The sequence below is a fragment of the Siniperca chuatsi genome, linkage group LG21, assembly GCF_020085105.1.
Source record: "Siniperca chuatsi isolate FFG_IHB_CAS linkage group LG21, ASM2008510v1, whole genome shotgun sequence".
Lineage (NCBI taxonomy): Eukaryota > Metazoa > Chordata > Actinopteri > Centrarchiformes > Sinipercidae > Siniperca > Siniperca chuatsi.
In genome coordinates, this window is record NC_058062.1 from 24,726,266 (window position 1) to 24,749,996 (window position 23,731).

The 23,731-nt window shown below is 43.2% G+C and overlaps 1 protein-coding gene across 6 annotated transcripts in view; it reads right to left on the reverse strand.

Moving 5' to 3' along the window:
- Positions 1 to 328: 328 nt before the first annotated feature.
- Positions 329 to 23,731, reverse strand: part of LOC122869570 (transmembrane protein 106A-like) — a 28,662-nt gene continuing 5,259 nt past the window's right edge. For 3 of the 6 annotated variants that reach the window (XM_044182740.1, XM_044182741.1, XM_044182736.1), the window contains exons 3-8: positions 19,410 to 19,473; positions 15,105 to 15,258; positions 9,305 to 9,445; positions 8,466 to 8,509; positions 7,262 to 7,315; positions 329 to 1,121 (exon numbers count right to left, since the gene is read on the reverse strand). In XM_044182740.1, the coding sequence (XP_044038675.1) occupies positions 1,001 to 1,121; positions 7,262 to 7,315; positions 8,466 to 8,509; positions 9,305 to 9,445; positions 15,105 to 15,258; positions 19,410 to 19,473 (578 nt within the window). In that variant the 3' untranslated portion in view covers positions 329 to 1,000. Of the gene's footprint in view, positions 1,122 to 5,994; positions 6,666 to 6,823; positions 6,893 to 7,261; positions 7,316 to 8,465; positions 8,510 to 9,304; positions 9,446 to 15,104; positions 15,259 to 19,409; positions 19,474 to 23,731 lie in introns of those variants that run through there. The other 3 variants (XM_044182738.1, XM_044182737.1, XM_044182739.1) reach the window with 3 other exon arrangements.

Genomic DNA, 23,731 nt, shown 5'->3' on the forward strand with positions numbered 1-23,731 from the left:
GTCTACATCTCTGACAAGAATGCAGACCAGCAAACGGAGAGTTAAGAAAGATCTGTAGATAAATGAAAATTAACCAAAGTGTAAGCTGGACATACACTGAATGGCCAAAAGTATGTGGACACCTGAGCATTATACCCATATATGACCTTTGAACACGCCATTCCAAAACCACTGGCACCACTGGAACCTGGCTGCAGGGATTTGCTCCCATTTGGGAGGTCCAACGCTGGAAATTCACAATTTCAAGTGGGACAGCTTGTTTAAAAGCTGCATTAAATCATTTTTCACCATCCGGGGGCAGCAGAAAAATAAAAAGAATGTATCATAATTTCATTTGTACGTATTTTTAACACAGCTGCAATTTTCACTTGACAATATTTACATTACAACACATCTACTGTACCACATGACATGATATCCTCACTGCTTTAACTTGAGGAACTCCAAACAGCGGGGTAGAGTGGAGCATCTGAACCCGACACTTCTCAAAACTGATCTTTAAAAAGATTTGGATTAGTGCGAGCACACGGTTTTATTTCCAACAAGTCCTATCTGTTCTATTGTTATCGGTTTTTATTCTATATTATTGTTGGTATTGGTATTTTATTCCATTTTATTTGAGTATTATTTTAATTGTCTGATTTTATTTGCCTCATTGCCTCCGGGTTCAACCATATAAAGCACTTTGTAACTTTGTTTTGAAAAGTGCTGTATAAAAAAAGTTTATTATTATTAATTATTATTAATTATCATCATCAATCATCATGATCATCATCATCATCATCATCATCATCATCATCATCATCATTCCTCCATGCTCTCATATATAGGGTGGGGTAGAAAGAGTCCATTCTTCATCCAGGCCTTCGTCCATCCATCCAGGACGAGAGTTAATGGAATCACATTATATCTTATCCACAGTTCATGGGGAAAAGCCCTCCCCAACAGCACGTCCACAGTAATTGTTCGTCTCTGTGTCCATCCATCCAACATCCATCCATCAGGGGGGTGGGGGTTGCACACTGTGTGGGATGGTGCTGTTTGCTCCACAGTCGATGTACTCGTATGTCTCCAGCGAGAGCTGCTCATAGTGGGCCAGGTAGTACACTTTCATAGACATCCTGCAGAGAAAGGATGACAAAACGCAGCAGAATTATTCTGACAGGAGCGCTACAGGAGCGAAGCGTTACAGGAGCGCTACAGGAGCGGAGCGTTACAGGAGCGCTACAGGAGCGGAGCGTTACAGGAGCGCTACAGGAGCGGAGCGTTACAGGAGCGCTACAGGAGCGGAGCGTTACAGGAGCGCTACAGGAGCGGAGCGTTACAGGAGCGGAGCGTTACAGGAGCGCTACAGGAGCGCTACAGGAGCGGAGCGTTACAGGAGCGCTACAGGAGCGGAGCGTTACAGGAGCGTTACAGGAGCGGAGTGTTACAGGAGCGGAGTGTTACAGGAGCGGAGTGTTACAGGAGCGGAGTGTTACAGGAGTGTTACAGGAGCGGAGTGTTACAGGAGTGTTACAGGAGCGGAGTGTTACAGGAGCGTTATAGGAGCGCTACAGGAGCGAAGCGTTACAGGAGCGCTACAGGAGCGAAGCGTTACAGGAGCGGAGCGTTACAGGAGCGCTACAGGAGTGAAGCGCTACAGGAGCGGAGCGCTACAGGAGCGTTACAGGAGCGGAGTGTTACAGGAGCGGAGCGTTACAGGAGCGGAGCGCTACAGGAGCGTATCGTTACAGGAGCGCTACAGGAGCGGAGCGTTACAGGATCTGAGCGTTACAGGAGCGCTACAGGAGCGGAGCGTTACAGGAGCACTACAGGAGCGTTACAGGAGCGCTACAGGAGCGGAGTGTTACAGGAGCGGAGTGTTACAGGAGCGTTACAGGAGCGGAGTGTTACAGGAGCGTTACAGGAGCGCTACAGGAGCGAAGCGTTACAGGAGCGGAGTGTTACAGGAGTGGAGCGTTACAGGAGCGCTACAGGAGTGAAGCGTTACAGGAGCGCTACAGGAGCGGAGCGCTACAGGAGCGTTACAGGAGCGGAGTGTTACAGGAGCGGAGTGTTACAGGAGCGGAGCGCTACAGGAGCGCTACAGGAGCGTATCGTTACAGGAGCGCTACAGGAGCGGAGCGTTACATGAGCTGAGCGTTACAGGAGCGCTACAGGAGCGGAGTGTTACAGGAGCGTTACAGGAGCGCTACAGGAGCGGAGCGTTACAGGAGCGCTACAGGAGCTGAGCGCTACAGGAGCTGAGCGTTACAGGAGCGCTACAGGAGCGGAGCGTTACAGGAGCGCTACAGGAGCGGAGCGTTACAGGAGCGGAGCGTTACAGGAGCGTTACAGGAGCGCTACAGGAGCGAAGCGTTACAGGAGCGCTACAGGAGCGGAGCGTTACATGAGCTGAGCGTTACAGGAGCGCTACAGGAGCGTATCGTTACAGGAGCGCTACAGGAGCGGAGCATTACATGAGCTGAGCGTTACAGGAGCGCTACAGGAGCGGAGTGTTACAGGAGCGCTACAGGAGCGGAGCGTTACAGGAGCGCTACAGGAGCGGAGCGTTACAGGAGCGCTACAGGAGCGGAGCGTTACAGGAGCGGAGCGTTACAGGAGCGCTACAGGAGTGGAGCGTTACAGGAGCGTTACAGGAGCGCTACAGGAGCGCCGGTTAGCAATGCTTGGATTTAAAGAGACACTTCAACATTTTGGGAAATACACTTATTTGCTTTCTTTTCAGGAGTTAGATGAGAGGAAGAATATCAGTCTCAGTAGCAGAAGTAGAGCTGGAGTCAGGACGTGGTTAGCCTAGCTTAGCACAAAGACTGGAAGCAGGGCAAAGACAGACCACTTCGGTGACCGACATGTGGCAGATGTGAATCACTGCTGTTCACACAATGAATTATCGTACATCATTTGCGTGCAGCAGTAAAACAGACAAGAAGTGAGGGATGCACTGATAAGAAAATTCTTGATTCCAATAACAGAATTTTCCAAAAATATCTGCAGATGCCAATACTGTTAGTTGGTCATTTCTGTCTGTTTGTCCATTTGTCTTCCCCCTGCCTACACATAGTTTACCAAGGAACACGATTTCACTTAGGCTACACACTAACCTACCACCACAGCTATATTTATATAGTTTCTATTGTTTACACCTCCATAATAATTAACTTTAAGCCAATTAGATTTTTGAAAAGATGATTTTCAGCTAGTTTGAAAAGATGTTGATAGCTGTGAAGCCTTAACCAGCCAAAAGAGACTATTATTGTCTCTTCTGAGACTATTCGTTCAGAAAAATTAGGAATTTCCAGACAATATAATCGCGCAAGCAAGCGGACATATCAGAGCATGACAGGTCAAATAGAAATAGGAGTAGGAGAAGAAACAATCATCCCAGTTTAACGTCTCGGCTACATTTTTTTAACCATTACTTATGTCAGAGTGCAAATTATACAATGACAATACGGGGTCAGCCCAGTACTACGCAGGCGTGTGCCTCACTGAAGTCTTACAATCTTGACACGATCTTGGTTGTTTAACGTAACGTCTGCAGTCTGTAAATGATAAATCAAATCCAGTACACCAGGGGCACGTACCACACACCTTTCGTAGTATTCTAGAGCAAAACGGCCTGCAAGTTAGAAACTAGCCAACGCTAGGGTCATCCGTAGACACCTGACACAATCTAATTCAGAAGCTCTGAAGGTAAGAAAGTAAAGTGTATTAAAGTGTAGACAGCTACAATGCATACAGGTCGGCAGGTTCAAAGTTCAGCACACCTTACAACACACTGTCTCTCGTCTGTTTACTCCGCACACAAACAGAAATGTAAAAACACTAGTTTTAGTGGTTAGCACATTAATTCCTCTTAAATCACAAATTTGGATATTTCTGTCTGTAGGTCAAATAAATATGACTTTTCTATATTTTTCCTAAAAGACCCAAAACTAGTATGAATGTATCTGCTAACAGGTGTGTGTGAGTCACAGCTGATGGATCTTCTTCCTCCACTGTTGTCCACAAACTGTTAAAACCCATCAGTGAGCCGCACACACTGGAGTTTATTCTGCCTCAGCCCCACACACACCGTCCTGCTGCCCCAAACACTCACTACAGCACCACATGTGGATTCATCCGCCGCTGGAAATAGTCCCCAACAGATGCTCTGTTTCCTGCTGTTGGTCTGATAAAAACCACAGCGAGCAGCTGTTTGAGGAAAGGACTGAGGCTTTTTAAACAGGAAACGATATATCTGTGTTTTAAAGATTTCCGTCTTCAGCAGGAACCAATGGGCTCGCAGCGGAGAGAGACAGAGTAGCGGAGTCACACAGTACTGAGAGACGATGTAAATAAAACTTACAAAGAAGGTTTGTGTGTACACACAGTATGTACAAAGCAAAAAACACATTCTCAGTTGCATCCACAAACATGTACAGTGTTACACTGCTGTCTTAACGAATCAAACTAGCAGCAGCGGCGAAGTTCACAGTAACAACTCTGCAACACTTCTCAAACTGTGCCTGGATGTTGCACGGAGTAACACATTTGATCTTTGAACACAGTGATGTTTTTCTCCCCACCCAGTCTGAAGAATGTGACGGATGCATTGTGGGGGATTGTTTAATCCGTTCACCGAGAGTCATGTGAGCGTTGGCTTCAACACTGGGGCAGAGGTCGACGCAGACACTGTAAATGGTTATTCCTGTTATCTGCCGTTAGTCTCAGCACTGATAGTGAAACCAGCCTTAGAATGCTACTAAATAACTGCTGCTTAAAGATTCAAGCAGTGGAAAATGGGAAATATTCCTATTTTCTGATTTTTGGGGACATTTCTTAGAACCTTTACAGACCCTGAAAACATCAGAATCAAATGATTGATTCTGATGTTGTTGAACTGATGCATGTAAACAAAGACACAAACCTCTCCTTTGAAATAACCAGAAGTGCTGTAACTCTGGCAGAAAGCGTAGCGTTCCTGTAGGACCCTCCGCCAGAAGCGGACTGAAACATCTGGACGGCCTTCAAAATAAAGGTGCGATTTATTCTAGGGTTTAGAAATGTTACTGTTTGCAACTCATGTTTATCGAATACATATACTCCCGTATAACCGTGTATACTGTCTGTCATTCATAACATTCTCAGAATCTCTTCAGCCAAAATGGAAAAAAGAACCAAGAGTCATTACATTTCAAAACAAGTCAACGGTCAGACCCAGATTTTCGAATAGCCGAACCTTAGCCATGAACAGAAACTCGTCGCTTTAACACGCGGGTTACCGTTCTAACCCGGGGATCCATCTTCGTGCCTGGTATTGTCCCGATCCTGTTCCTGGATCTGTGCTGCACAGCTGGGAGAGCTTCATTCATGAGGCAGTGCACAGAGAGCGGCTGCTGATTTGATGGAAAATGTGTCTCAGAGCCACGCCTGTTTCTGGAGCACTGTCTCTCCCATGCCACTAACAAAATATTAATATTAACAAATGCTTAAAACATAAATAAACTATTTTAATCAAACACTCTCCAGCCAGTAGATGCTTTTAAATCGGCCTGAAAACAAAGAACGTTTAATGTGTTTGCAGCGGGAGCGTCTGCAGGAGTGAATCAGTGATTCGAACAGTATCTGCTGTCCACAGGGGAAAGGTTTCTCCTTCAGTTCAGTCACATGCTGAGAGATCTGAGCGCAGCGCCGTTCCACACAGCGTCCCTGCTGTGCACCTTGATTACACCCGGGGGTGTCACGGCACTTCACGTTTTATTCTTGAAATGCATTACAGTGCAAACACCGCTGTGTCACATTTCAACGAGAAATACAGAAAAATGATGACGCAGCTGATGAAGTAGCATCAGATTGATGCGATCATATAAACTATGTTTTATTATTGGTTTCTATCATCAGTGTACTGGTCACCAGTAAAAGCCACACCGCCGCCTCTGGCTGCAGGTTTGTTCACGCCGGGCGCGTCCCAGACAACAAGCCGATTCTTCATTTGTTGAGCTGTCCTCATGCTTCACTGTGATTGGCTCAGCTGCTTCAGACCAATGAGAGCAGTGATGTGACTGGCTGAGAGTGTATTTATTAATCACCGCGCCCTCTGATCTAAATTCTGCTGCACCCAGCCCTTTTGCTCTTTGCACTGCTGCACATACATGAACCAGTCCGTGCGCTCTGCACCGGTCATTGCGCTCATGCGATTAAAACAGGGCCCTCAGACTTTTAAAAGAAATTTAAAAGCTTTACACTGTTTCCACAGTCTCGATTGAAGCCGGTTTGCCTTTGTGCTGAGATGTAACATCTGGAAAATCCCACCAGAGGCCTCGTTTTGATCCTTTTAAGAATTGTGCTGAAACACCATAAAAACCTACAGTGTACTGTAAATAAATGAAAACAATCTGCATCATGAGTTATTCCTCAGGTTATTATGTAATACTGATACTGTGCCATAATCACGCATGTGATTGGCAAAGGACAAAAAAGCAGCAAAATATACAGAGCGCTTTTAAAAACCTCCCCTGCAACATGTGTGCAACATACAACTTTTTCAGTCAAAAGACGGCCTTCGCAGCTTCATTCGAGCCTGCACGCGCCAACAGAAGCATGAATCTCACCAGCACATGGTCTGCGATCAATCTGGGGAGCCGGGTTCAATTCCTGCCAAGAGCCAATTTCTCCTGCTTTCAAAATCAATGTGTATGAATCAGAAGCTGTCTTAACTTTAAATACTGACATCCAGGCTGAAAATCAACATACTTAATGTTATTTTTACATATAACTAATTCATTATACCGTTTTAATTAAACTGGAATTAATTGTTCAATTGTTTTAACTATACCTATATTCTTGGGAGTTTGTGGTCCTCGGTATTTCTATGAAGGCGTTAGGTGTGTTGTTACAATCGCCCCTGCAGGTGGGGGCAGATGTAACATTTCAATCAATACTGTGACTCTAACACTGTTTGTTACAATTGCCCGGTCTCCCCTAGTTACCTGCGTCTAAAGCGCCAACGGGCTGGTAAACGCCAGTAAATAGTCGGCGCCATCATGTGGAATGAACTAAATTAGCCGCCAGCTAGCATTACCGCTACTTGAAAGTAAAATGATCTTAGTTCAATTCCTAAACAAATTTGTAATTAATCAAATTACGTACAAGAAAATTAAAACACAGTGAACCAAGAGCAGTTGACCACTGTGCCCAGCTGGTACTCTAGCCTTGACACTACGCATGAATCTTCAGACACGCCGACACATACTGAGCATACGCCGATACTCACTGTAGGTGCAGGTACAGAATGTGGACAGGCAGCGAAGCTTTCCGACAGTAGTTCCTGCAGAGAAACAGAGAACAGGCAAAAAAACCTGCTAATGAGTGGTAGTCTTTAAAAACACGCCATGTAGAGCATTATACAATAATAATGACAATATTACCATACATTGACAACACATGTTTGGAACTGATTAAGCAGATGTTAAACACACAGATGGACACTAAGCTTAAACAGAAACTCTTGGTATTCCAGGAGGACAAAGCTAACTGTAGTGGCGGTCAGCCGGTAGAACAGGCTCTACCAGGCTGCAGCACACACACAGTGTGATTCAAAACCAACAGGTGCCCCTGGTACACGGAGCTGAGACAAGGCTTAATCATCATTCCATTACTACATGCTTCTTCAGCTTGTGCTCCGCCAAGAGCTCCGTGTGAATGTCTTCAACGGTTGGAGCACAGACACAGTAACGTGAAATCCATCTTCGCCACACAACATTTAATATTGTTTTTCCCTTTGAAATAAAGGTTGACTTAGCTTAGCATAAAGACTGGAAACAGAGGGAAACAGCTAGCCTGGCTCTGTCCAACTGGAACAGCAACCTACCAGCACCTCTAAAGCCCGCTAATGAACACGTTTTATTTCTCGACTAGGATGAGTTGCCAGGCAACCAGCAGAGATTCCAGGAGGCTGCTGATCACAGCCTAGAAATAGTCTGGCACATAACCCACCGTACAATGGCCAATTGTCACTTTTACACTTTGGTTTTGTTTGGATTAAACAAACGAGATATAACGTTCCTTTGTGAGAATTCGAGGTGCTGGTGGGTGTAGGTGTATTTTGTTACCTTTGGAGAGAGCCAGGCTAATGTTTCCCCCTGTTTCCAGTCTTTATGCTAAGCTAAGCAGCTTTATGATTACTGTACAGGCATGAGTGGTATCAATCTGAACATGTAACTCTCCATCAGAAAGAGAAAGTGTATTCCCCAAAATGTCAAACTATTTCTTTAACAGCAACAGAAAAAATGAAAAGCAGCAGCGTTTGGAAATGATTTATACATAAATGATTGAATGAAAACAGTATTTGTGTTAAAGAGAGAAAGTCAGAGCAGCACGCTGGGGAGTACGACATGGCTGCTGTTGTGGAAATGGAAGTCTCCGTAGTTTAACAGGCTCTGAAAGAAAGCCATCAGGCAGTAACACTGGCAGCTCACCTCATGTCAGGGTCAGTCAGCTTTATGGGGATCACAAAGGAGTACTGGAAGGAAGGAAAGAGGCACAAGCAGTTCATTCAGTATTTTTCTGAGTATATCACAGTACATTAAAATCTTGTCTCTTTCTGTCTCAGCTTCCACCCTGTAAAATGGATGTGACAGGCTAAGGCTGGTGAGTCTGTATTAAGCCACTGCTTCCTACTGAAGATGTACATCTTTAGCAGCGGCTCACTGTAGTTTTTATCAAACAAACAGGAGGAAACAGTGCATTGGTTGGGGACTATTTTCAGCGGCGGAGTAATCCACATTTGTTTTTTGGCTCTCTTCTTCAGGAATGCCCTGTTTACACTCATGTGAGCCCAAAGCAGCTGCTGACTGGTGCCAAGAGATAAAACAGACGATTCTCAGGACAGACAGATGGACATGCGACACTATATCACATCGATCGTACTGTTAATCCTCCACTGCTGTAATTATTTCCACGCGAGTTTCAGATTTAGGTTTAGTAGATGCGACTCTACATCTGTCATTGTTTTCCTCCTACATATCCTTACTGAAAATACGTCCCCACACTGAAGGCTGCTTCTCTAACTTTGGTGTTGTTTAAGTCTTCTCATGGGATTTTGTGACAATATTAAAATATAGAATATCACCAGCATTATCTTTTAACCAGCATGCTGCTGTATCTCATGTCACAATGGCAGCTGTCTTGTGTTTGCAGTAATGATGTGAACAAGTGAAACTATTCTTAACCATCCTTTTCGTTAAGATACAGCAGGCTGTATAGTCGTCCATCCCTAGATGATACTATCCGTTCCTGTGAGGTTGGGCCGACTCACCATTTTGATGGAGAGAGGTTTGACAGAGGCGACATTCTTAATGGAAACTGTTCCCACCACCATGTCGAAGTTCAGGGCCTGCACTGTCAGGTTGTAGGCCTGCACCGCCGCAAAGTTGTGGTTGGTGATGTTCAGGACATTCTACAAGGAAACACAGTTGTGATTTATAACACATGACTCATCGCCCTAAAACAGTGGTTCTCAACCTTTTTTGGGCCACCACCCCCCATCCCTGTCCATCAAATAAAATGTAGGCGAATTGTCTTCCCTGAATATTAACGTTGATTATTATTCTGTTATATCATTAAAAAAGCCTGTCACTGAATGCCAGTAACTTGGAATATCATTAGTTTCCCAGGGAGCAAAATGTGAATAGAAATTAAGTGTTTAAAAAAAGCATTTGACATTCACACTTTAATTAGGTGTCGTTATTGAAACAGCAGCCCATCAGAAATGCCAAACAAGAAGCTTTCTTATTAATTGTTCCGACGGAAAACAAGAGCAGCCTACCGAGGAAAAACCCTGAGGCTACTGGGAAAAAGAAGGAGGACTTATCTTGACTTTGGAAGGAAATAAACTAAATTGCTTTGAAAGTTAGTGCGTGCCCTGCGCTTGGTGGTTCTCTGCTAGTTGCAGAGAAGTCAGCCGAAGCGCGCCTGAGGCCATCAAGTCCAAGCGATTGGGGTACTTGGACTGCATGTGGAGGACCTGGCTGAATCCCTGCTCAGTGAGATATGTTGTTGGGGAAGCAAGGAGAAGCAGCCTGGTCTTCTCCCAGAAAGCCGGCCAACGCTGGGCACATCTGACCCACGTCGTTTAAAAGCAGAATAAGTAGGATTTCCCTAAAAAACCACGTATAGACTCATTCAAAACTAATCCCTCTCAATCATCACTTACGGCCCACTAGAAGTGTGTGGCGGTGTCTGTATCTGCAGAGACGCTGTCAACCGTTGGGCAGTGGGTGTGTCGCCCCCAGCCAATAACAGCATGCAGGCTGTGAGGGCGGGACTCTATGAAAAAACATTGCGAGCAGGGGTGTATTCCAGAAACCGGGTTTAACACTGAGCCTAACCCTGAACTCTTAGCTGATGAACCCCGAGATGGAAACCTTTTTGCTTCCACAACAGCTGATCAGAGTTCACTATGAGGTAAGCTCACGCCAGACTTGTGCCGAATGCATCCTATATCGATGATTGAAGGGATGATCGCCGAGTGGTTTTAACTAACTTACAATCAGAACTAAGATGTTATAAAACAGTCTCTAGAATCTGCGCCCTACTGTGCATATGAGATGTTTCTGTGGTGTTTGTGTTTTTGGACATCAGAAAATAAAGTTTTATTTCTCTGATTCACTGGTTTTCTCACTACCGGCGCTCCCTCTCCTCATTAACTATCGAGGTCGCTCGACCACCTCTATCTCGCTCTCTCTGTGCGTGCTGGGAGTGAGCGTGGCGAGTGCTGCAGAGAGCGCGTCGGAGTCGAACTGTTTTGCCCGTTTCTCTACTCTCGTTTCACAGTTTGTGTAGTTGTTGCTGTGTTGTTTGGTGGAGGAGTTTTCCTTTGCGGAGGCTGCCGCGTGTCTGGTCAGCATGGCTGCAGGTGGAAGCGCCGGCTTGCACAGACTGACACGCTGTCAAACTTTCTCCGCCTGTCGGGTGTTCGGTTGAAGAGGGTAGTCTAGCTGCAGGTGAAACTGTTGGGTATCAAAGTGTGAAATCAGAATGAACAGTGCTGCTGTGATTGTTCTGGACAGTACAGAGAAAGGGAATCAGCTAGTTGAGAGCGGAGCAGTGATTTAAGGGACTTACACCCCTGTATTGTCACTTGTTAATCCTGCCAAAAAGGTCATTATTTCAAATGAAAAATGAGCGTTTGGAGAAAGAGATGGCGAGACATGGACAATCAGTGTCTCCAGTAAAGATCCCCATCAGCTGTAAATCTCATCTTAAACATGTCGTGTCTTTTAGGAGACAAGTTTTCATGGTCCTTAAAAAGAGCGATGAGGAGCTGAATTTGGTGTTCAAGTTTAAAGTTGATGATTTTGGTTATGTTGTGGATGTGACCTCCCAAACGATGAAATGTTTCGGGTGTGAAACTGAGGGACACTTGATTTGTTCGTGCCCGGAGAGAGCCGGTCAGCTGCTTCTGTCAGAGCCGACAGCGGAGCCTCTTTACAGATGAACCGGACAGAAGGAGGGACAGAGATGGCAGCGATCAGGAGAACGGCGCCATGGAAGGTCTAATGAGTCAGCAAGGTGAGCAGAAAAAACAAAGTGAGTCAAAAGAAAATATTGGTTACACCGCAACTAGAGTGTTGTTGGATGAGGAAGTTTCCACAGAAAATCCACAGAACAAATCAACCAATGAACAAGTTACAAAAGTGTCAAACAACCAGCCGTGCTCTCTCTCTCAGTCAGAGGACAGTGAAATAAACATGCAGGAAAGGGAACTAAGTGAAACATACAGGTGGATGTGGGGAGTGGTTACTCCACCAAAATAAGGCCTTTTTTTTTTTTTACAAGACACAAAAGGCGTGAGACTAGTTAAAGCTGACGATTTCTTCGCGGATTTAAAACCGTTCCTTGACTCAGACTTTTCATGAAAAACACAAAGCACCGGCCAACCAACCTTTACTGACCAAGAAGTTTGTCTCCAAAAACTGATATTAAAAAAAACTTAGGACGCAAATTGGAAATGATGGTTAAGTTGTATCGGGTTTCCTCTTTTTCTGCGTGTTCCTCTGTGTCTGGTTGAAATGCAGCTTCATCATTAACATGTGTGACAGAAAGCTGGGTTCCTCAGACAGTATTGGTGCCCGAGAGGATGTCAAGAGCTTCTCTTTTCAGTTTAAGTTCAGGAAGTTAAATGTTATTTTTCTACAAGAAACACAAGTTTTCCTCAGCCATAAGAGAAGTAACAGTGCTGGAGTTGGTTTCTTGATTTCTAAAGTTTTTTTTTTTTTTTTTTACCCATTTCTTGTGTCACTGAAGAAATTATTGAGGGTTGCTTGTTGAAAATACATTCAGAATCAGAATCCTTTATTGAAACTCTTTTGTTACAGCTGCTCACTGTCACGTCAGTGCACACAGGAATAGAAGTACTAAGCAAATCAATTGCAAAATAAAATACACTATAATACAGATAAATTAAGTACAAAGTGGATATAAGTGTAAAAGCTAAAATAAGTATAAGTACAAAAGTGGATTTACCAGTTGATGAGTATGTACGGTATAATACAATGTAATAATATAAGTAATAAGTAATAGTGCAATAATGAGTACTGCCAAGTTAAGTGTAGCTTATTAAGATGATTATGAGATGGTGGATATTGCACAGCAGTAATATAAGTATGAATAAATATCAATAAATAGGGAATTTTAAACTGAAAACAGAGTATATTGCACAGCAGTATTAAACAGAGAATATTGCACAATATTTCAAGTAATTGCAGTGATGTTAGAGGGAGGAGTTAAAGAGTCTGATGGCCACAGGCAGGAATGACTTCCTGTGGCGCTCTGTGGTGCATTGTGGGGGGATGAGTCTTCGCTGAAGGTACTCCTTTGCTTGACCAGCACGTCATGGAGCGGGTGGGAGACACTGTCCAAGATGGCATGTAGTTTACCCAGCATCCTCCTCTCTGACACCACCGCCAGAGAGTCCAGCTCCACCCCCACAATGTCCCCGGCCTTACGGATCAGTTTGTTGAGTCTGTTAGCGTCCGCTACCCTCAACCTGATTTCCTGATTGTCCACAGAGACAGTCTTATTAAAAAGGACAGTTACCTTTGAGCTGCTGGAGAGCAGTCCTCACCATTTTCCCCAACAAAGGGGATCTACAGGAAATTAAGAACTGGCGGCCAGTAGCTCTGCACTGACTGCAAACGTCTGTCCAAGGTGTTGGCCACGAGGCTGAGAAAAGTGATGGAGCAGGTCATTCACAGAGACCAGACCTATTCTGTACCCAGCAGGCTGATATCTGTCAACATTACTCTAATTTGTGATATTCTGGACCTCTCCAGTTCATTGGGTTGTGAACTTGGTCTGATTTCTATAGAAGGCTTCTGACCGAGTTGAACACCTGTACTTGTGGCAGACGCTGGATGCCTTTGGGTTCAGCTCTGGTCTCATAGCTACAGTGACACAGAGTGTACTAAAGATTAATGGTGGTTTAAGTGCTCCTTTTAAAGTTCAGAGGGGAGTAAGACAGGGCTGGTCCCTATCTGGCATGCTGTACTCTCCGGCCATAGAGCCTCTCCTGCATAAACTGAGACTGCATCTGTAGTATAAACCTCCCTGGTGGTGAACAAGCCTTTAAATGATCTGCTTACACTAATGATGTTGTTGTCTTTGTCAAAAAACAAGATGATATTAATGTCCTTGTTGAAACTGTTAATGATTCCTTGCCTGGGGGGTTAATATTGAACAAGGGAGGGCTTAAATACCTTGGTGTTTATCTTGGTGATGATTCTTTTTTGTGCAAAAATTGGGACAATGTTTCAGAGAAGGTTGAAGGACGACTCAGAAAATGGAAACGGATTTTGCCACATGTCCTTTAAAGGTTGCACATTAGTGATTAACAATTTGGTGTCTTCCATGCTATGGCATCGACTGGCATGTGGGGACCCCACCCCACACGTCTGCTGGCGGATTTCTTTTGTGGACCTGCACTGGGTCCTGCAGAGCGTGCTGTTTCTGTCAAAGGAGGACAGGGGCTCGTTTACCTGGACAGCAGGGGTGCTACCTTCTGACTCCAGAGGCTCCTCGCCAGACCCGCAGACCTCGTCTGGAGAACCATAGCCCGAGCCATACTGAGCCGTGGTGGGGGCTTGGGTCTCACTGAAGCTGTTTCTAATGGACCTGTTCAAAAACTGTGCAATCTCCCAAAGTTTTATCATGGACTGTTTACTGTGTGGGGATGTTCGGCAAACAGAGAGACTGACAAACTGTGTTTCCCCATCTTGGCTTTTGAAAGAGCCAGTAGTGCACCAGCCACTTCAACGCAGAGCATGCAGCGGGACCCTCCGCGCTGGGACACATGGTGGAACTATGTGGACCTCATCTGATCCACGAGGCAGATCTGGCCTCTTGTTTGGGAGTTCGATCTGTCAGGTTCATATAAGCACATGTTCATCCTAGGCTACAGATACAGCCAGAAGTGAAGAGTGAAATGTCAGTTATTAAATTTTGTTTTAGGTCAAACAAAAATGACTATCTACCTCAGCAGAAGGAGTAAAATAGAGGACTTTGGATTCTGACGTGAATACTATTTTTGCCAGGATGATGAAGGCCAGACTGAAAGTTGATTACAGTTTCTACAGCACAACAATGTCGAAGAGCTCACAAGCATATGGCGCCTTAAAAATGTTTTATGTTCTTTTGTAGAGAATGACCGGATTTTTGGACTCATTTTGAGCTAAGTTATGTTTTTGTTGTTGTATTTATATTTTTATTTATTTACATCTTTTATTTCAGTCTCTGTTTTATGCAAATAAAGAGGTTATGGAAATTCTCTCTCAACTTTGAATGGTGTGTTTACAAACAGCAACCAACAAATCCTACTCATTCTGCGCTTAAACAACCCCTCCCCCCCAAATGATTTCTTCGAGCGTCCCGACGTCCCCCCTGGGGGACAGTCCTGCCGTTGAGAAACGCTAAATAAGAGTACGTTCCATTGTTCCTTAGAGCTGCAACAATCGAAAGAAATATAACTCATCCTATCAATCCTTCCATCCACACCTTTCACTTTTCTTTCTTCATCCATCTAACCGTTCACTCCTCTCTGTCACGCTCTCTCTACCCACCGTGATGTTAATTTGGACATCGTCTTCAGTGAAGTAAACAAAGGATGACTTGACGGCTACCGGAGAAAGAAGGACAGAGCGAGGAAACAGGAAGAACAACACCAGGGAGCTGACCAGGAGGCACACACCAACAGACACAGCAACGTACAGCTTCCTGGGAGGAGGACACAGATCAAAACATCGTCAGTCCATATCAGTCCAATGAAACAACCTCAGACCAGCCTGTTCATGTAATAACTTATAACCCATTCAGACCGACGCAGCAGCAGGTTAGACCCGCGTCGGGGGTCAACATGCGTCAGCTGACCCTGCTTCAAAACCTCCTCTCGCCAGGGTTGGTGTGACGCGGGTCGACTAGCAGGGCTCTACGCTAACTTTGTTCCCCAAGGAGTACATGTGTTCCGAAAAGAAAAACATGTAGGAGCACCCAAAGAAATTTAGGAGCACAGTGAAAAATGTTTGTTTATTAACAACTTATTACATACTTATTTATACTGCGCGCGCGTGTGTGTGTGTGCGCGCTCCTTCTCCTTGTGTGCAATAGTGATGTGAAACCCAGTGGAGGACTATGAAGTGGAAGACCCTGGTATGTAGACACTACGGTCCGGAGGATATTAACAAAGCTTTTTAAAACATTTAAACATTGTTTTGAAAATTGGACACGCTGAAAACAGCTTTTTAAAACACTGACCACTCATCACAGTGATGAGTGAAAACACTGTGATTGGCTCATTGCGGCATGTGGAATGTGGGATTTGTAGTTTTTGAACCAGATACATGACACCAGCACCACCCACGCCACACTTTATGTAAACAAGATTCCTGAACAATATTTATAACAATAACTGTAAAATAGAACAATGTGAACGTGTTGCACATATTGGCACAATGGCATCCTGGCTCTGGCTAAATATACACCTGTCCACTGCAGAGGCACTACCCTCAACCAGGACAATCAGGCAGTGTAAGAAATACACAACCAACATTTATAAAAAAAAAATGTACAACATAAAACACGTCTGTAATTTGTCATACCTCAACTCTCTGTTCGTACTAATTGTAAGTAGAATACCCATGTCAAAGGGAGCCCGACAAGTGAACATGGGATGAGCTGAATGCATAGTGCTGTTTCGTTGTCTTTTTTTTAAATTAATTAATTCAAATTTATTTAATTTTGTTCTGAGAAAGAGAGAGCACAAGAACAACACCATTTCATATATATTATTATTATTATTATCATTATTATTAATAATAATATTTTTGTATAAATAAAATGGTGCATTTTTGGATTAGTGCTGTCTCCAATGCATCGTACAGTTGCTCCTCACTTCCTACCTAGGATCATTTCTATGGCGTGTCCCTAAGATCACTTCATTTTCTAGTTGGTCTTTTTTCCGAAATAGGAAAGATTTGATTAGTTAATTTACCACACTGACACAAATACTTATGAGGGGCATATGTTAAGATAATAAGCATAGCCTTTTCCCTAGACAAAATAACAAATGTTATTTTAACTGAAATGCTTTTTTTTTGCCTATTTTGTTATCTTATACATTAAACAGTTCTCTAACTCTTTTTTTGATGGCAACACATGGTTCAAGACTGAGCAAATCATGTACTCATAACCATAACTTTATTCAATGAACATATTGCACTGAGAGGAAAATGTTAAATGAACAAGAGATTAAATTGGGTTGAATCCCTCTGTAGATATAAGGATTTAAATATATTATAATATCATTATATTAATAATATTTATTTTTGTATTATTATTACTACATTCTGTTCAACGTTAGCAGTGTCACTACAGGGAGTGCAGAATTATTAGGCAAGTTGTATTCTTGAGGATTAATTTTATTATTGAACAACAACCATGTTCTCAATGAACACAAAAAACTCATTAATATCAAAGCTGAATATTTTTGGAAGTAGTTTTTAGTTTTAGCTATTTTAGGGGGATATCTGTGTGTGCAGGTGACTATTACTGTGCATAATTATTAGGCAACTTAACAAAAAACAAATTTATACCCATTTCAATTATTTATTTTTACCAGTGAAACCAATATAACATCTCAACATTCACAAATATACATTTCTGACATTCAAAAACAAACAAAAACAAATCAGTGACCAATATAGCCACCTTTCTTTGCAAGGACACTCAAAAGCCTGCCATCCATGGATTCTGTCAGTGTTTTGATCTGTTCACCATCAACATTGCGCAGCAGCAACCACAGCCTCCCAGACACTGTTCAGAGAGGTGTACTGTTTTCCCTCCTTGTAAATCGCACATTTGATGATGGACCACAGGTTCTCAATGGGGTTCAGATCAGGTGAACAAGGAGGCCATATCATTAGATTTTCTTCTTTTATACCCTTTCTTGCCAGCCACGCTGTGGAGTACTTGGACGCGTGTGATGGAGCATTGTCCTGCATGAAAATCATGTTTTTCTTGAAGGATGCAGACTTCTTCCTGTACCACTGCTTGAAGAAGGTGTCTTCCAGAAACTGGCAGTAGGACTGGGAGTTGAGCTTGACTCCATCCTCAACCCGAAAAGGCCCCACAAGCTCATCTTTGATGATACCAGCCCAAACCAGTACTCCACCTCCACCTTGCTGGCGCCTGAGTCGGACTGGAGCTCTCTGCCCTTTACCAATCCAGCCACGGGCCCATCCATCTGGCCCATCAAGACTCACTCTCATTTCATCAGTCCATAAAACCTTAGAAAAATCAGTCTTGAGATATTTCTTGGCCCAGTCTTGACGTTTCAGCTTGTGTGTCTTGTTCAGTGGTGGTCGACTTTCTGCCTTTCTTACCTTGGCCATGTCTCTGAGTATTGCACACCTTGTGCTTTTGGGCACTCCAGTGATGTTGCAGCTCTGAAATATGGCCAAACTGGTGGCAAGTGGCATCTTGGCAGCTGCACGCTTGACTTTTCTCAGTTCACGGGCAGTTATTTTGCGCCTTGGTTTTTCCACACGCTTCTTGCGACCCTGTTGACTATTTTGAATGAAATGCTTGATTGTTCGATGATCACGCTTCAGAAGCTTGGCTATTTTAAGACTGCTGCATCCCTCTGCAATATATCTCACTATTTTTGACTTTTCTGAGCCTGTCAAGTCCTTCTTTTGACCCATTTTGCCAAAGGAAAGGAAGTTGCCTAATAATTATGCACACCTGATATAGGGTGTTGATGTCATTAGACCACACCCCTTCTCATTACAGAGATGCACATCACCTAATATGCTTAATTGGTAGTAGGCTTTCCAGCCTATACAGCTTGGAGTAAGACAACATGCATAACGAGGATGATGTGGTCAAAATACTCATTTGCCTAATAATTCTGCACTCCCTGTAGTGTTGCAAGCGGGACCGAAAATGTGACAGTGGACGGTGGAGAAAGCATCCAATCACAGGGATGCGTCAAAGTAACAAGTACTAGCCAATCACAGCACAGTAGGGCGGGACTTGCAACAAAAAGGTGCAAAACAAGTGGGGGAAAAAATAACACCTGTTCAACAGTCCGACATGAGTGACAGCTGAGCCCTGTGCGACCGAGTCGGCCGGGTGGAAGGCTGGGTATTGTTTTAAAAATAACAATACAAGTACAAATATCAGTACCCTTAAAGTGATGCCGATACCAATAGAGTGCTTCATTTGATACCTTCTTTTTTTTTTTGGTGGCATCTTGACAGGCTGAACTGCCAACTCATTCAATTACACTGCACTCGACTTCACCACCACAGCCTGTATGTAGCTGCTAGCTGCTAGCTGTAGCTGCGGTAGAGGGCCAATCTCATATCGCATTAAATCGAAGAACGCTTGCTATGATTGGCTACAAGCAAAACCATAAAAATACAAATGTTTTTCTAGATCTGGGTAGAAAAAGGATCAAATGCAGGTATAGTTTGACTGGAGAAGTTTTGATACAACTTGGTACTGGGTTATTTCGGTCGATAGCTTAAAAAGGTATTGAGTACCAATACCCAGCCCTAGTCGGGTGTGTGGGCGGGTCCTCGATACTGCGGCTCCAACTCCGATCACTACTGCGCAGACTCTGGCTCCAAATGAGGTCACTAGTGCACGAAGGCAGCTCCCGTATCCGGGATATTTTGGCTTCATTTTTGTACAGTGGGAGGAAGAGGAGACGCGTCGTCCATCTTTATATACAGTCTTTGGTCCTATGCGAGTTGAACGCACGTCACTAGACCTGTGTCATGCGCGTCTTCTGTCTGAACGTAGTATTAGTGAAATATCTCTCCATAAATGTATATAGTGTAAGTGTTGAGTATTTGTTTCCTTACGTGTGTCTGGGTCTCAGCCTCTGGTCATTACAGGGGATGACAGCCACCAGCTTGCTCGCCTGACCTGTAACACACATGGAACATGGTTTCATAGCAAAGATGGCAAAGCAGATTTGATATTCGGGCTGCCGCGAGTTGTCAATAGTAGTAGTAAGTTATCGCTGAAAATGCGTCAACATCAATATTTTTAACAGACACATGGTTTTTCATTGTTTTTCTTCAATATCACTAAGTAATTGCTGCGTCATGACAACAGCGCAGCGGTGCAGGAGTGTTTATTTGTGCTTCAGAACGTAACCGTTCTGATTCACCGACTTACTCCTACTGCCGCTCCCTCTCCTTACTCACTCTCTATGTAGCTCGATCACAGCTGTCGCTGTCTCTCTCTCAAACAAAGGAACACAAACCAAAGGACGCTTTGTGGTGTCGCTATATTTCAGCATAGACTGTAAGCCAGACACAGACATTGAAACTGGGTACATGAGAGAACCCAAGCAAGGACACAGAATTATCATAGTTTGGTCCATGAGTTGGCTTACTGACTGTGGAGCAGTTTGACTGGTCCGATCGCTGGATTGGCCACCGCAGCGTGACGTCATGTTGCGTTTCTGAAACCGTAGTGTTGTCTGTTCATTAGTAAGGAGAGCTTTTGTCCCTGTAGCTGTTTAATATAAAGCCATACAGTCGTCTGCCTGCTACCTTAGAAATTCCACTGAATACGTTTGAGAAAATGTTTAGGTAAGAATCTGGGCTTATTTTATGTTGATTGACGGTGCCAGTGTGTTTATTTTTATCATGTTGGAGTTGCCAGTTTAAACCTACAGTTTTGCACTTTAATATTTAAACCTTTGTTTACATTTTTTTTGGGCTGCGTTTTAACAATGACATACAGTTTGTCAAAACAAATGAACTCAAATTAAATGGTCAATTAGATTTTCTGGAGGAAAATGGATCGTGTAAATTAATAATTCATCTGTAGAATAGTCGATAGTGGCAGCCCTAATTGATATTGTGCGTAGTTGGGTTCTCATGTTTTTGTTCAACTGCCAATTAAGAGATTGACACCCCAGGAACAGGGCTGGGTACTTTTCAATGCGAGTGTCAATACAATACCACACCTTTTTTCTACAAAACAGTTTTTCTATTAACAAAAGAAGCCAAAGTTCTCAAAGGAATCAGTGTTTCGTTTTGTAACATTGGTGAAACAACTGCAGACAAAGCAGGTGGAAATATCGCTTTTCTACTTTTTATTCGAGTTGTCTTCAACTGGAGTAAAATGTTCCCTTCACTTCACCTGGTTCACTGTCTCCACTGCGGCCTCTCTGCTCTGCTGTCCGCTCTGTCCGTCTGTGTGTCTGTCTCTGTGTGTGTGTGTGTGTGTGTGTGTAGGAGTTGAGCCCCGCCCTTGGTCAAACGCACAGTGGAGAGGACAGAGAAGCTAGCGGATCTGCATGATCACGTGGGTCACATTTTCAAATCAGAAAATTTGGAATTCCGGATTAATCCAGAAAAATCACATCCCTGTTTAAATCTGGTTATTAAACAAATGTGACCAACTATGTACCAAACACAATATTGTAAAAATAAACTTGTCAGTGCTCTCTGGTGGAAAAACGACTAATGGTGATATTGTTTCCAGATTACCTAACGTATCATTTGCACTTCTGTGTAATAAGTCTAAAATAAGGTCCGTGCAGTTTGTGACCAAGCGTGCTGCACACACTGCAAGTAAGCTGACTGCGCATGCACTAGAAAAGTAAACAGGACGCGTAGTGCTGTACCGAATGTCTTTTTTTTTTTTTACATTCAAAGCTTCTATTGAGGTTTTTGAATAAAGCTTAAAAAGTCTGTTTTCACATTTTATGATGTCTTCACCCTAAAACTATTTTTTTAAATCCTTGAACAAAAAAAATTTGAATAAAGTGATTAATCGGATTAGATAAGTTAGCCTTTTAATATTAAATCAACTTTCTTTCATTAATATACCTTGTCAGTTTCGTCAACAAATACATGTAGATAGACTAATTCAATAAGGGCATAAAATAATGATGAAATAATAATCGCGGCCTTAGGCTTAAACTTTGTTTTTGAAAGGCTAAACGCCAACAAATATGGATTGAAGTTAGATACAAAAGAAACAAACATGTGAATTTTGGAAATGATCACATCTATCTTTTTTCAATAAATTTTGACTTTTGGACTTGGAGTTATTGGAAATGTTTGGATCACACGAGTCAGAAACAATCCTATGCAGCCACCACTGGAATCTAATTCTACAAATAGTATAATACCAACTAGAAGGGCACTGAGAGCGCAGACCTCCACCAAGGCCAATAATCCAGTTTTAGCTTGTTTGTAACAATTCGCTATTAGATGTGGTTCTAACAACAACAACTGTGGACAAAGCAAACTTTTTACTCTACTTGTCGTCAACTCAAGTAAAACGTTACCTTCACTTCACCTGGTTCACTGTCTACACCGCGGCCTCTCGGCTTTAGGGCTCACCATAGCACAGAGTCTGCCTTGTTGAAAGTGTATGATGACCTGCTCATCTCTATCGACTCCGGGGACTGTGCCATCCTCATTCTTCTTGATCTCAGTGTGGTTGTCGATACAGTGACATTTTAATAGACCGACTCTTGGGATTTTTTCTTAGGAATTATATTATTCATTACTGCCTGAACACCAATAACTGAATAGCCTGAAATTAACAAACAGTAGACTACAATTTTGCCTACTGACAAATTTAGACTGAACTTCACATACCTAAATGTATGATTCAAAGTTAGTCAAGTTTTCTAGGATTATTAACTGCCACTGACTCTTATCAGTTTATCACACCATTCTTTAGCCCATTTACTAGTAATATTAGGTGGAGTCTTTAACAAGGCTAATCACACCCACTGTGAGCTAGCGCTACAAAAGTTAAACATTTCATGTTAAACTAAATAAACTTTAATTGTTATGCGGATGATACCCAACTATATCTATCGATCAAGCCAGATGAAACTAATCAGTTAGCTAAACTTCAAGCATGCCTTAAGGACATAGGGGGTGTGGGGGTGGAGCTGGACTCTCTGGCAGTGGTGTCAGAGAGGAGGATGCTGGCCAAACTACATGCCATCTTGGACAGTGTCTCCCACCCGCTCCATGACGTGCTGGTCAAACAAAAGGAGCACCTTCAGCGAAGACTCATCCCCCCAAAAAGCACCACGGAGCGCCACAGGAAGTCATTCCTGCCTGTGGCCATCAGACTCTGTAACTCCTCCCTCTAAGTGTTCCTCTAAGTCCTCCCTGTAAGTCTATATGACCCTAAGTCATTAAACTGGACATTGATCATTAACATCTCTGCAATACTTGACATAATTGTGCAATATTCTGTGTTAATACTGCTGTGCAATATACTCTTTTCAGTTTAAAATTCCCTATTTATCGATATTTATTCATACTTCTATTTCTGCAATATCCTCCGCCTCATTATAATCTTAATAAATTACACTTAACTTGACAGTTCATGCACTACTACTTTATACCGTATTATTATCATCAACCGGTAAACCCACTTTGTACTTCACACTTATTTTAATTCTATACTTATACTCACTTGGTACTCAATTTATTTTCTGACCTGTATTATAGTGTATTATATTTTTTGCTTAGTACTTCTATTCCTGTGTGCACTTACATGATAGTGAGCTGCTGTAACAAAAGAGTTTCCCGTCGGGGATCAATAAAGTATTCTGATAAAAACCTGGATGACCTGCAATTTTCTGATTTCTGAATTCTGACAAAACTGAAGTTATTGTACTTGGCCCCAAACACCTCCGTTAAGACTCTCCAGTTGATCCAAGATGCTGCAGCACGTGTACTGACAAGAACTAGGAAAAGAGATCATATTTCTCCAATATTAGCTTCTCTGCACTGGCTCCCTGTAAAATCCAGAATAGAATTTAAAATCCTTCTCCTCACCTACAAAGCTCTTAATGGTCAGGCTCCATCGTATCTTAAAGATCTCATAATACCATATTACCCGACTAGAACACTGCGCTCCCAGAATGCAGGGTTACTTGTGGTTCCTATAGTTTCCAAAAGTAGAATGGGAGCCAGAGCCTTCAGTTATCAAGCTCCTCTCCTGTGGAATCAGGTCCCAGTTTGGGTTCGGGAGGCAGACACCATCTCAACATTTAAGAGTAGGCTTAAGACTTTCCTCTTTGATAAAGCTTATAGTTAGGGCTGGCTCAGGTGAGCCCTGAACCACCCCTTAGTTATGCCGTTATAGGCTTAGACTGCCGGGAGATTTCCCATGATGCACCTCTCTCCTC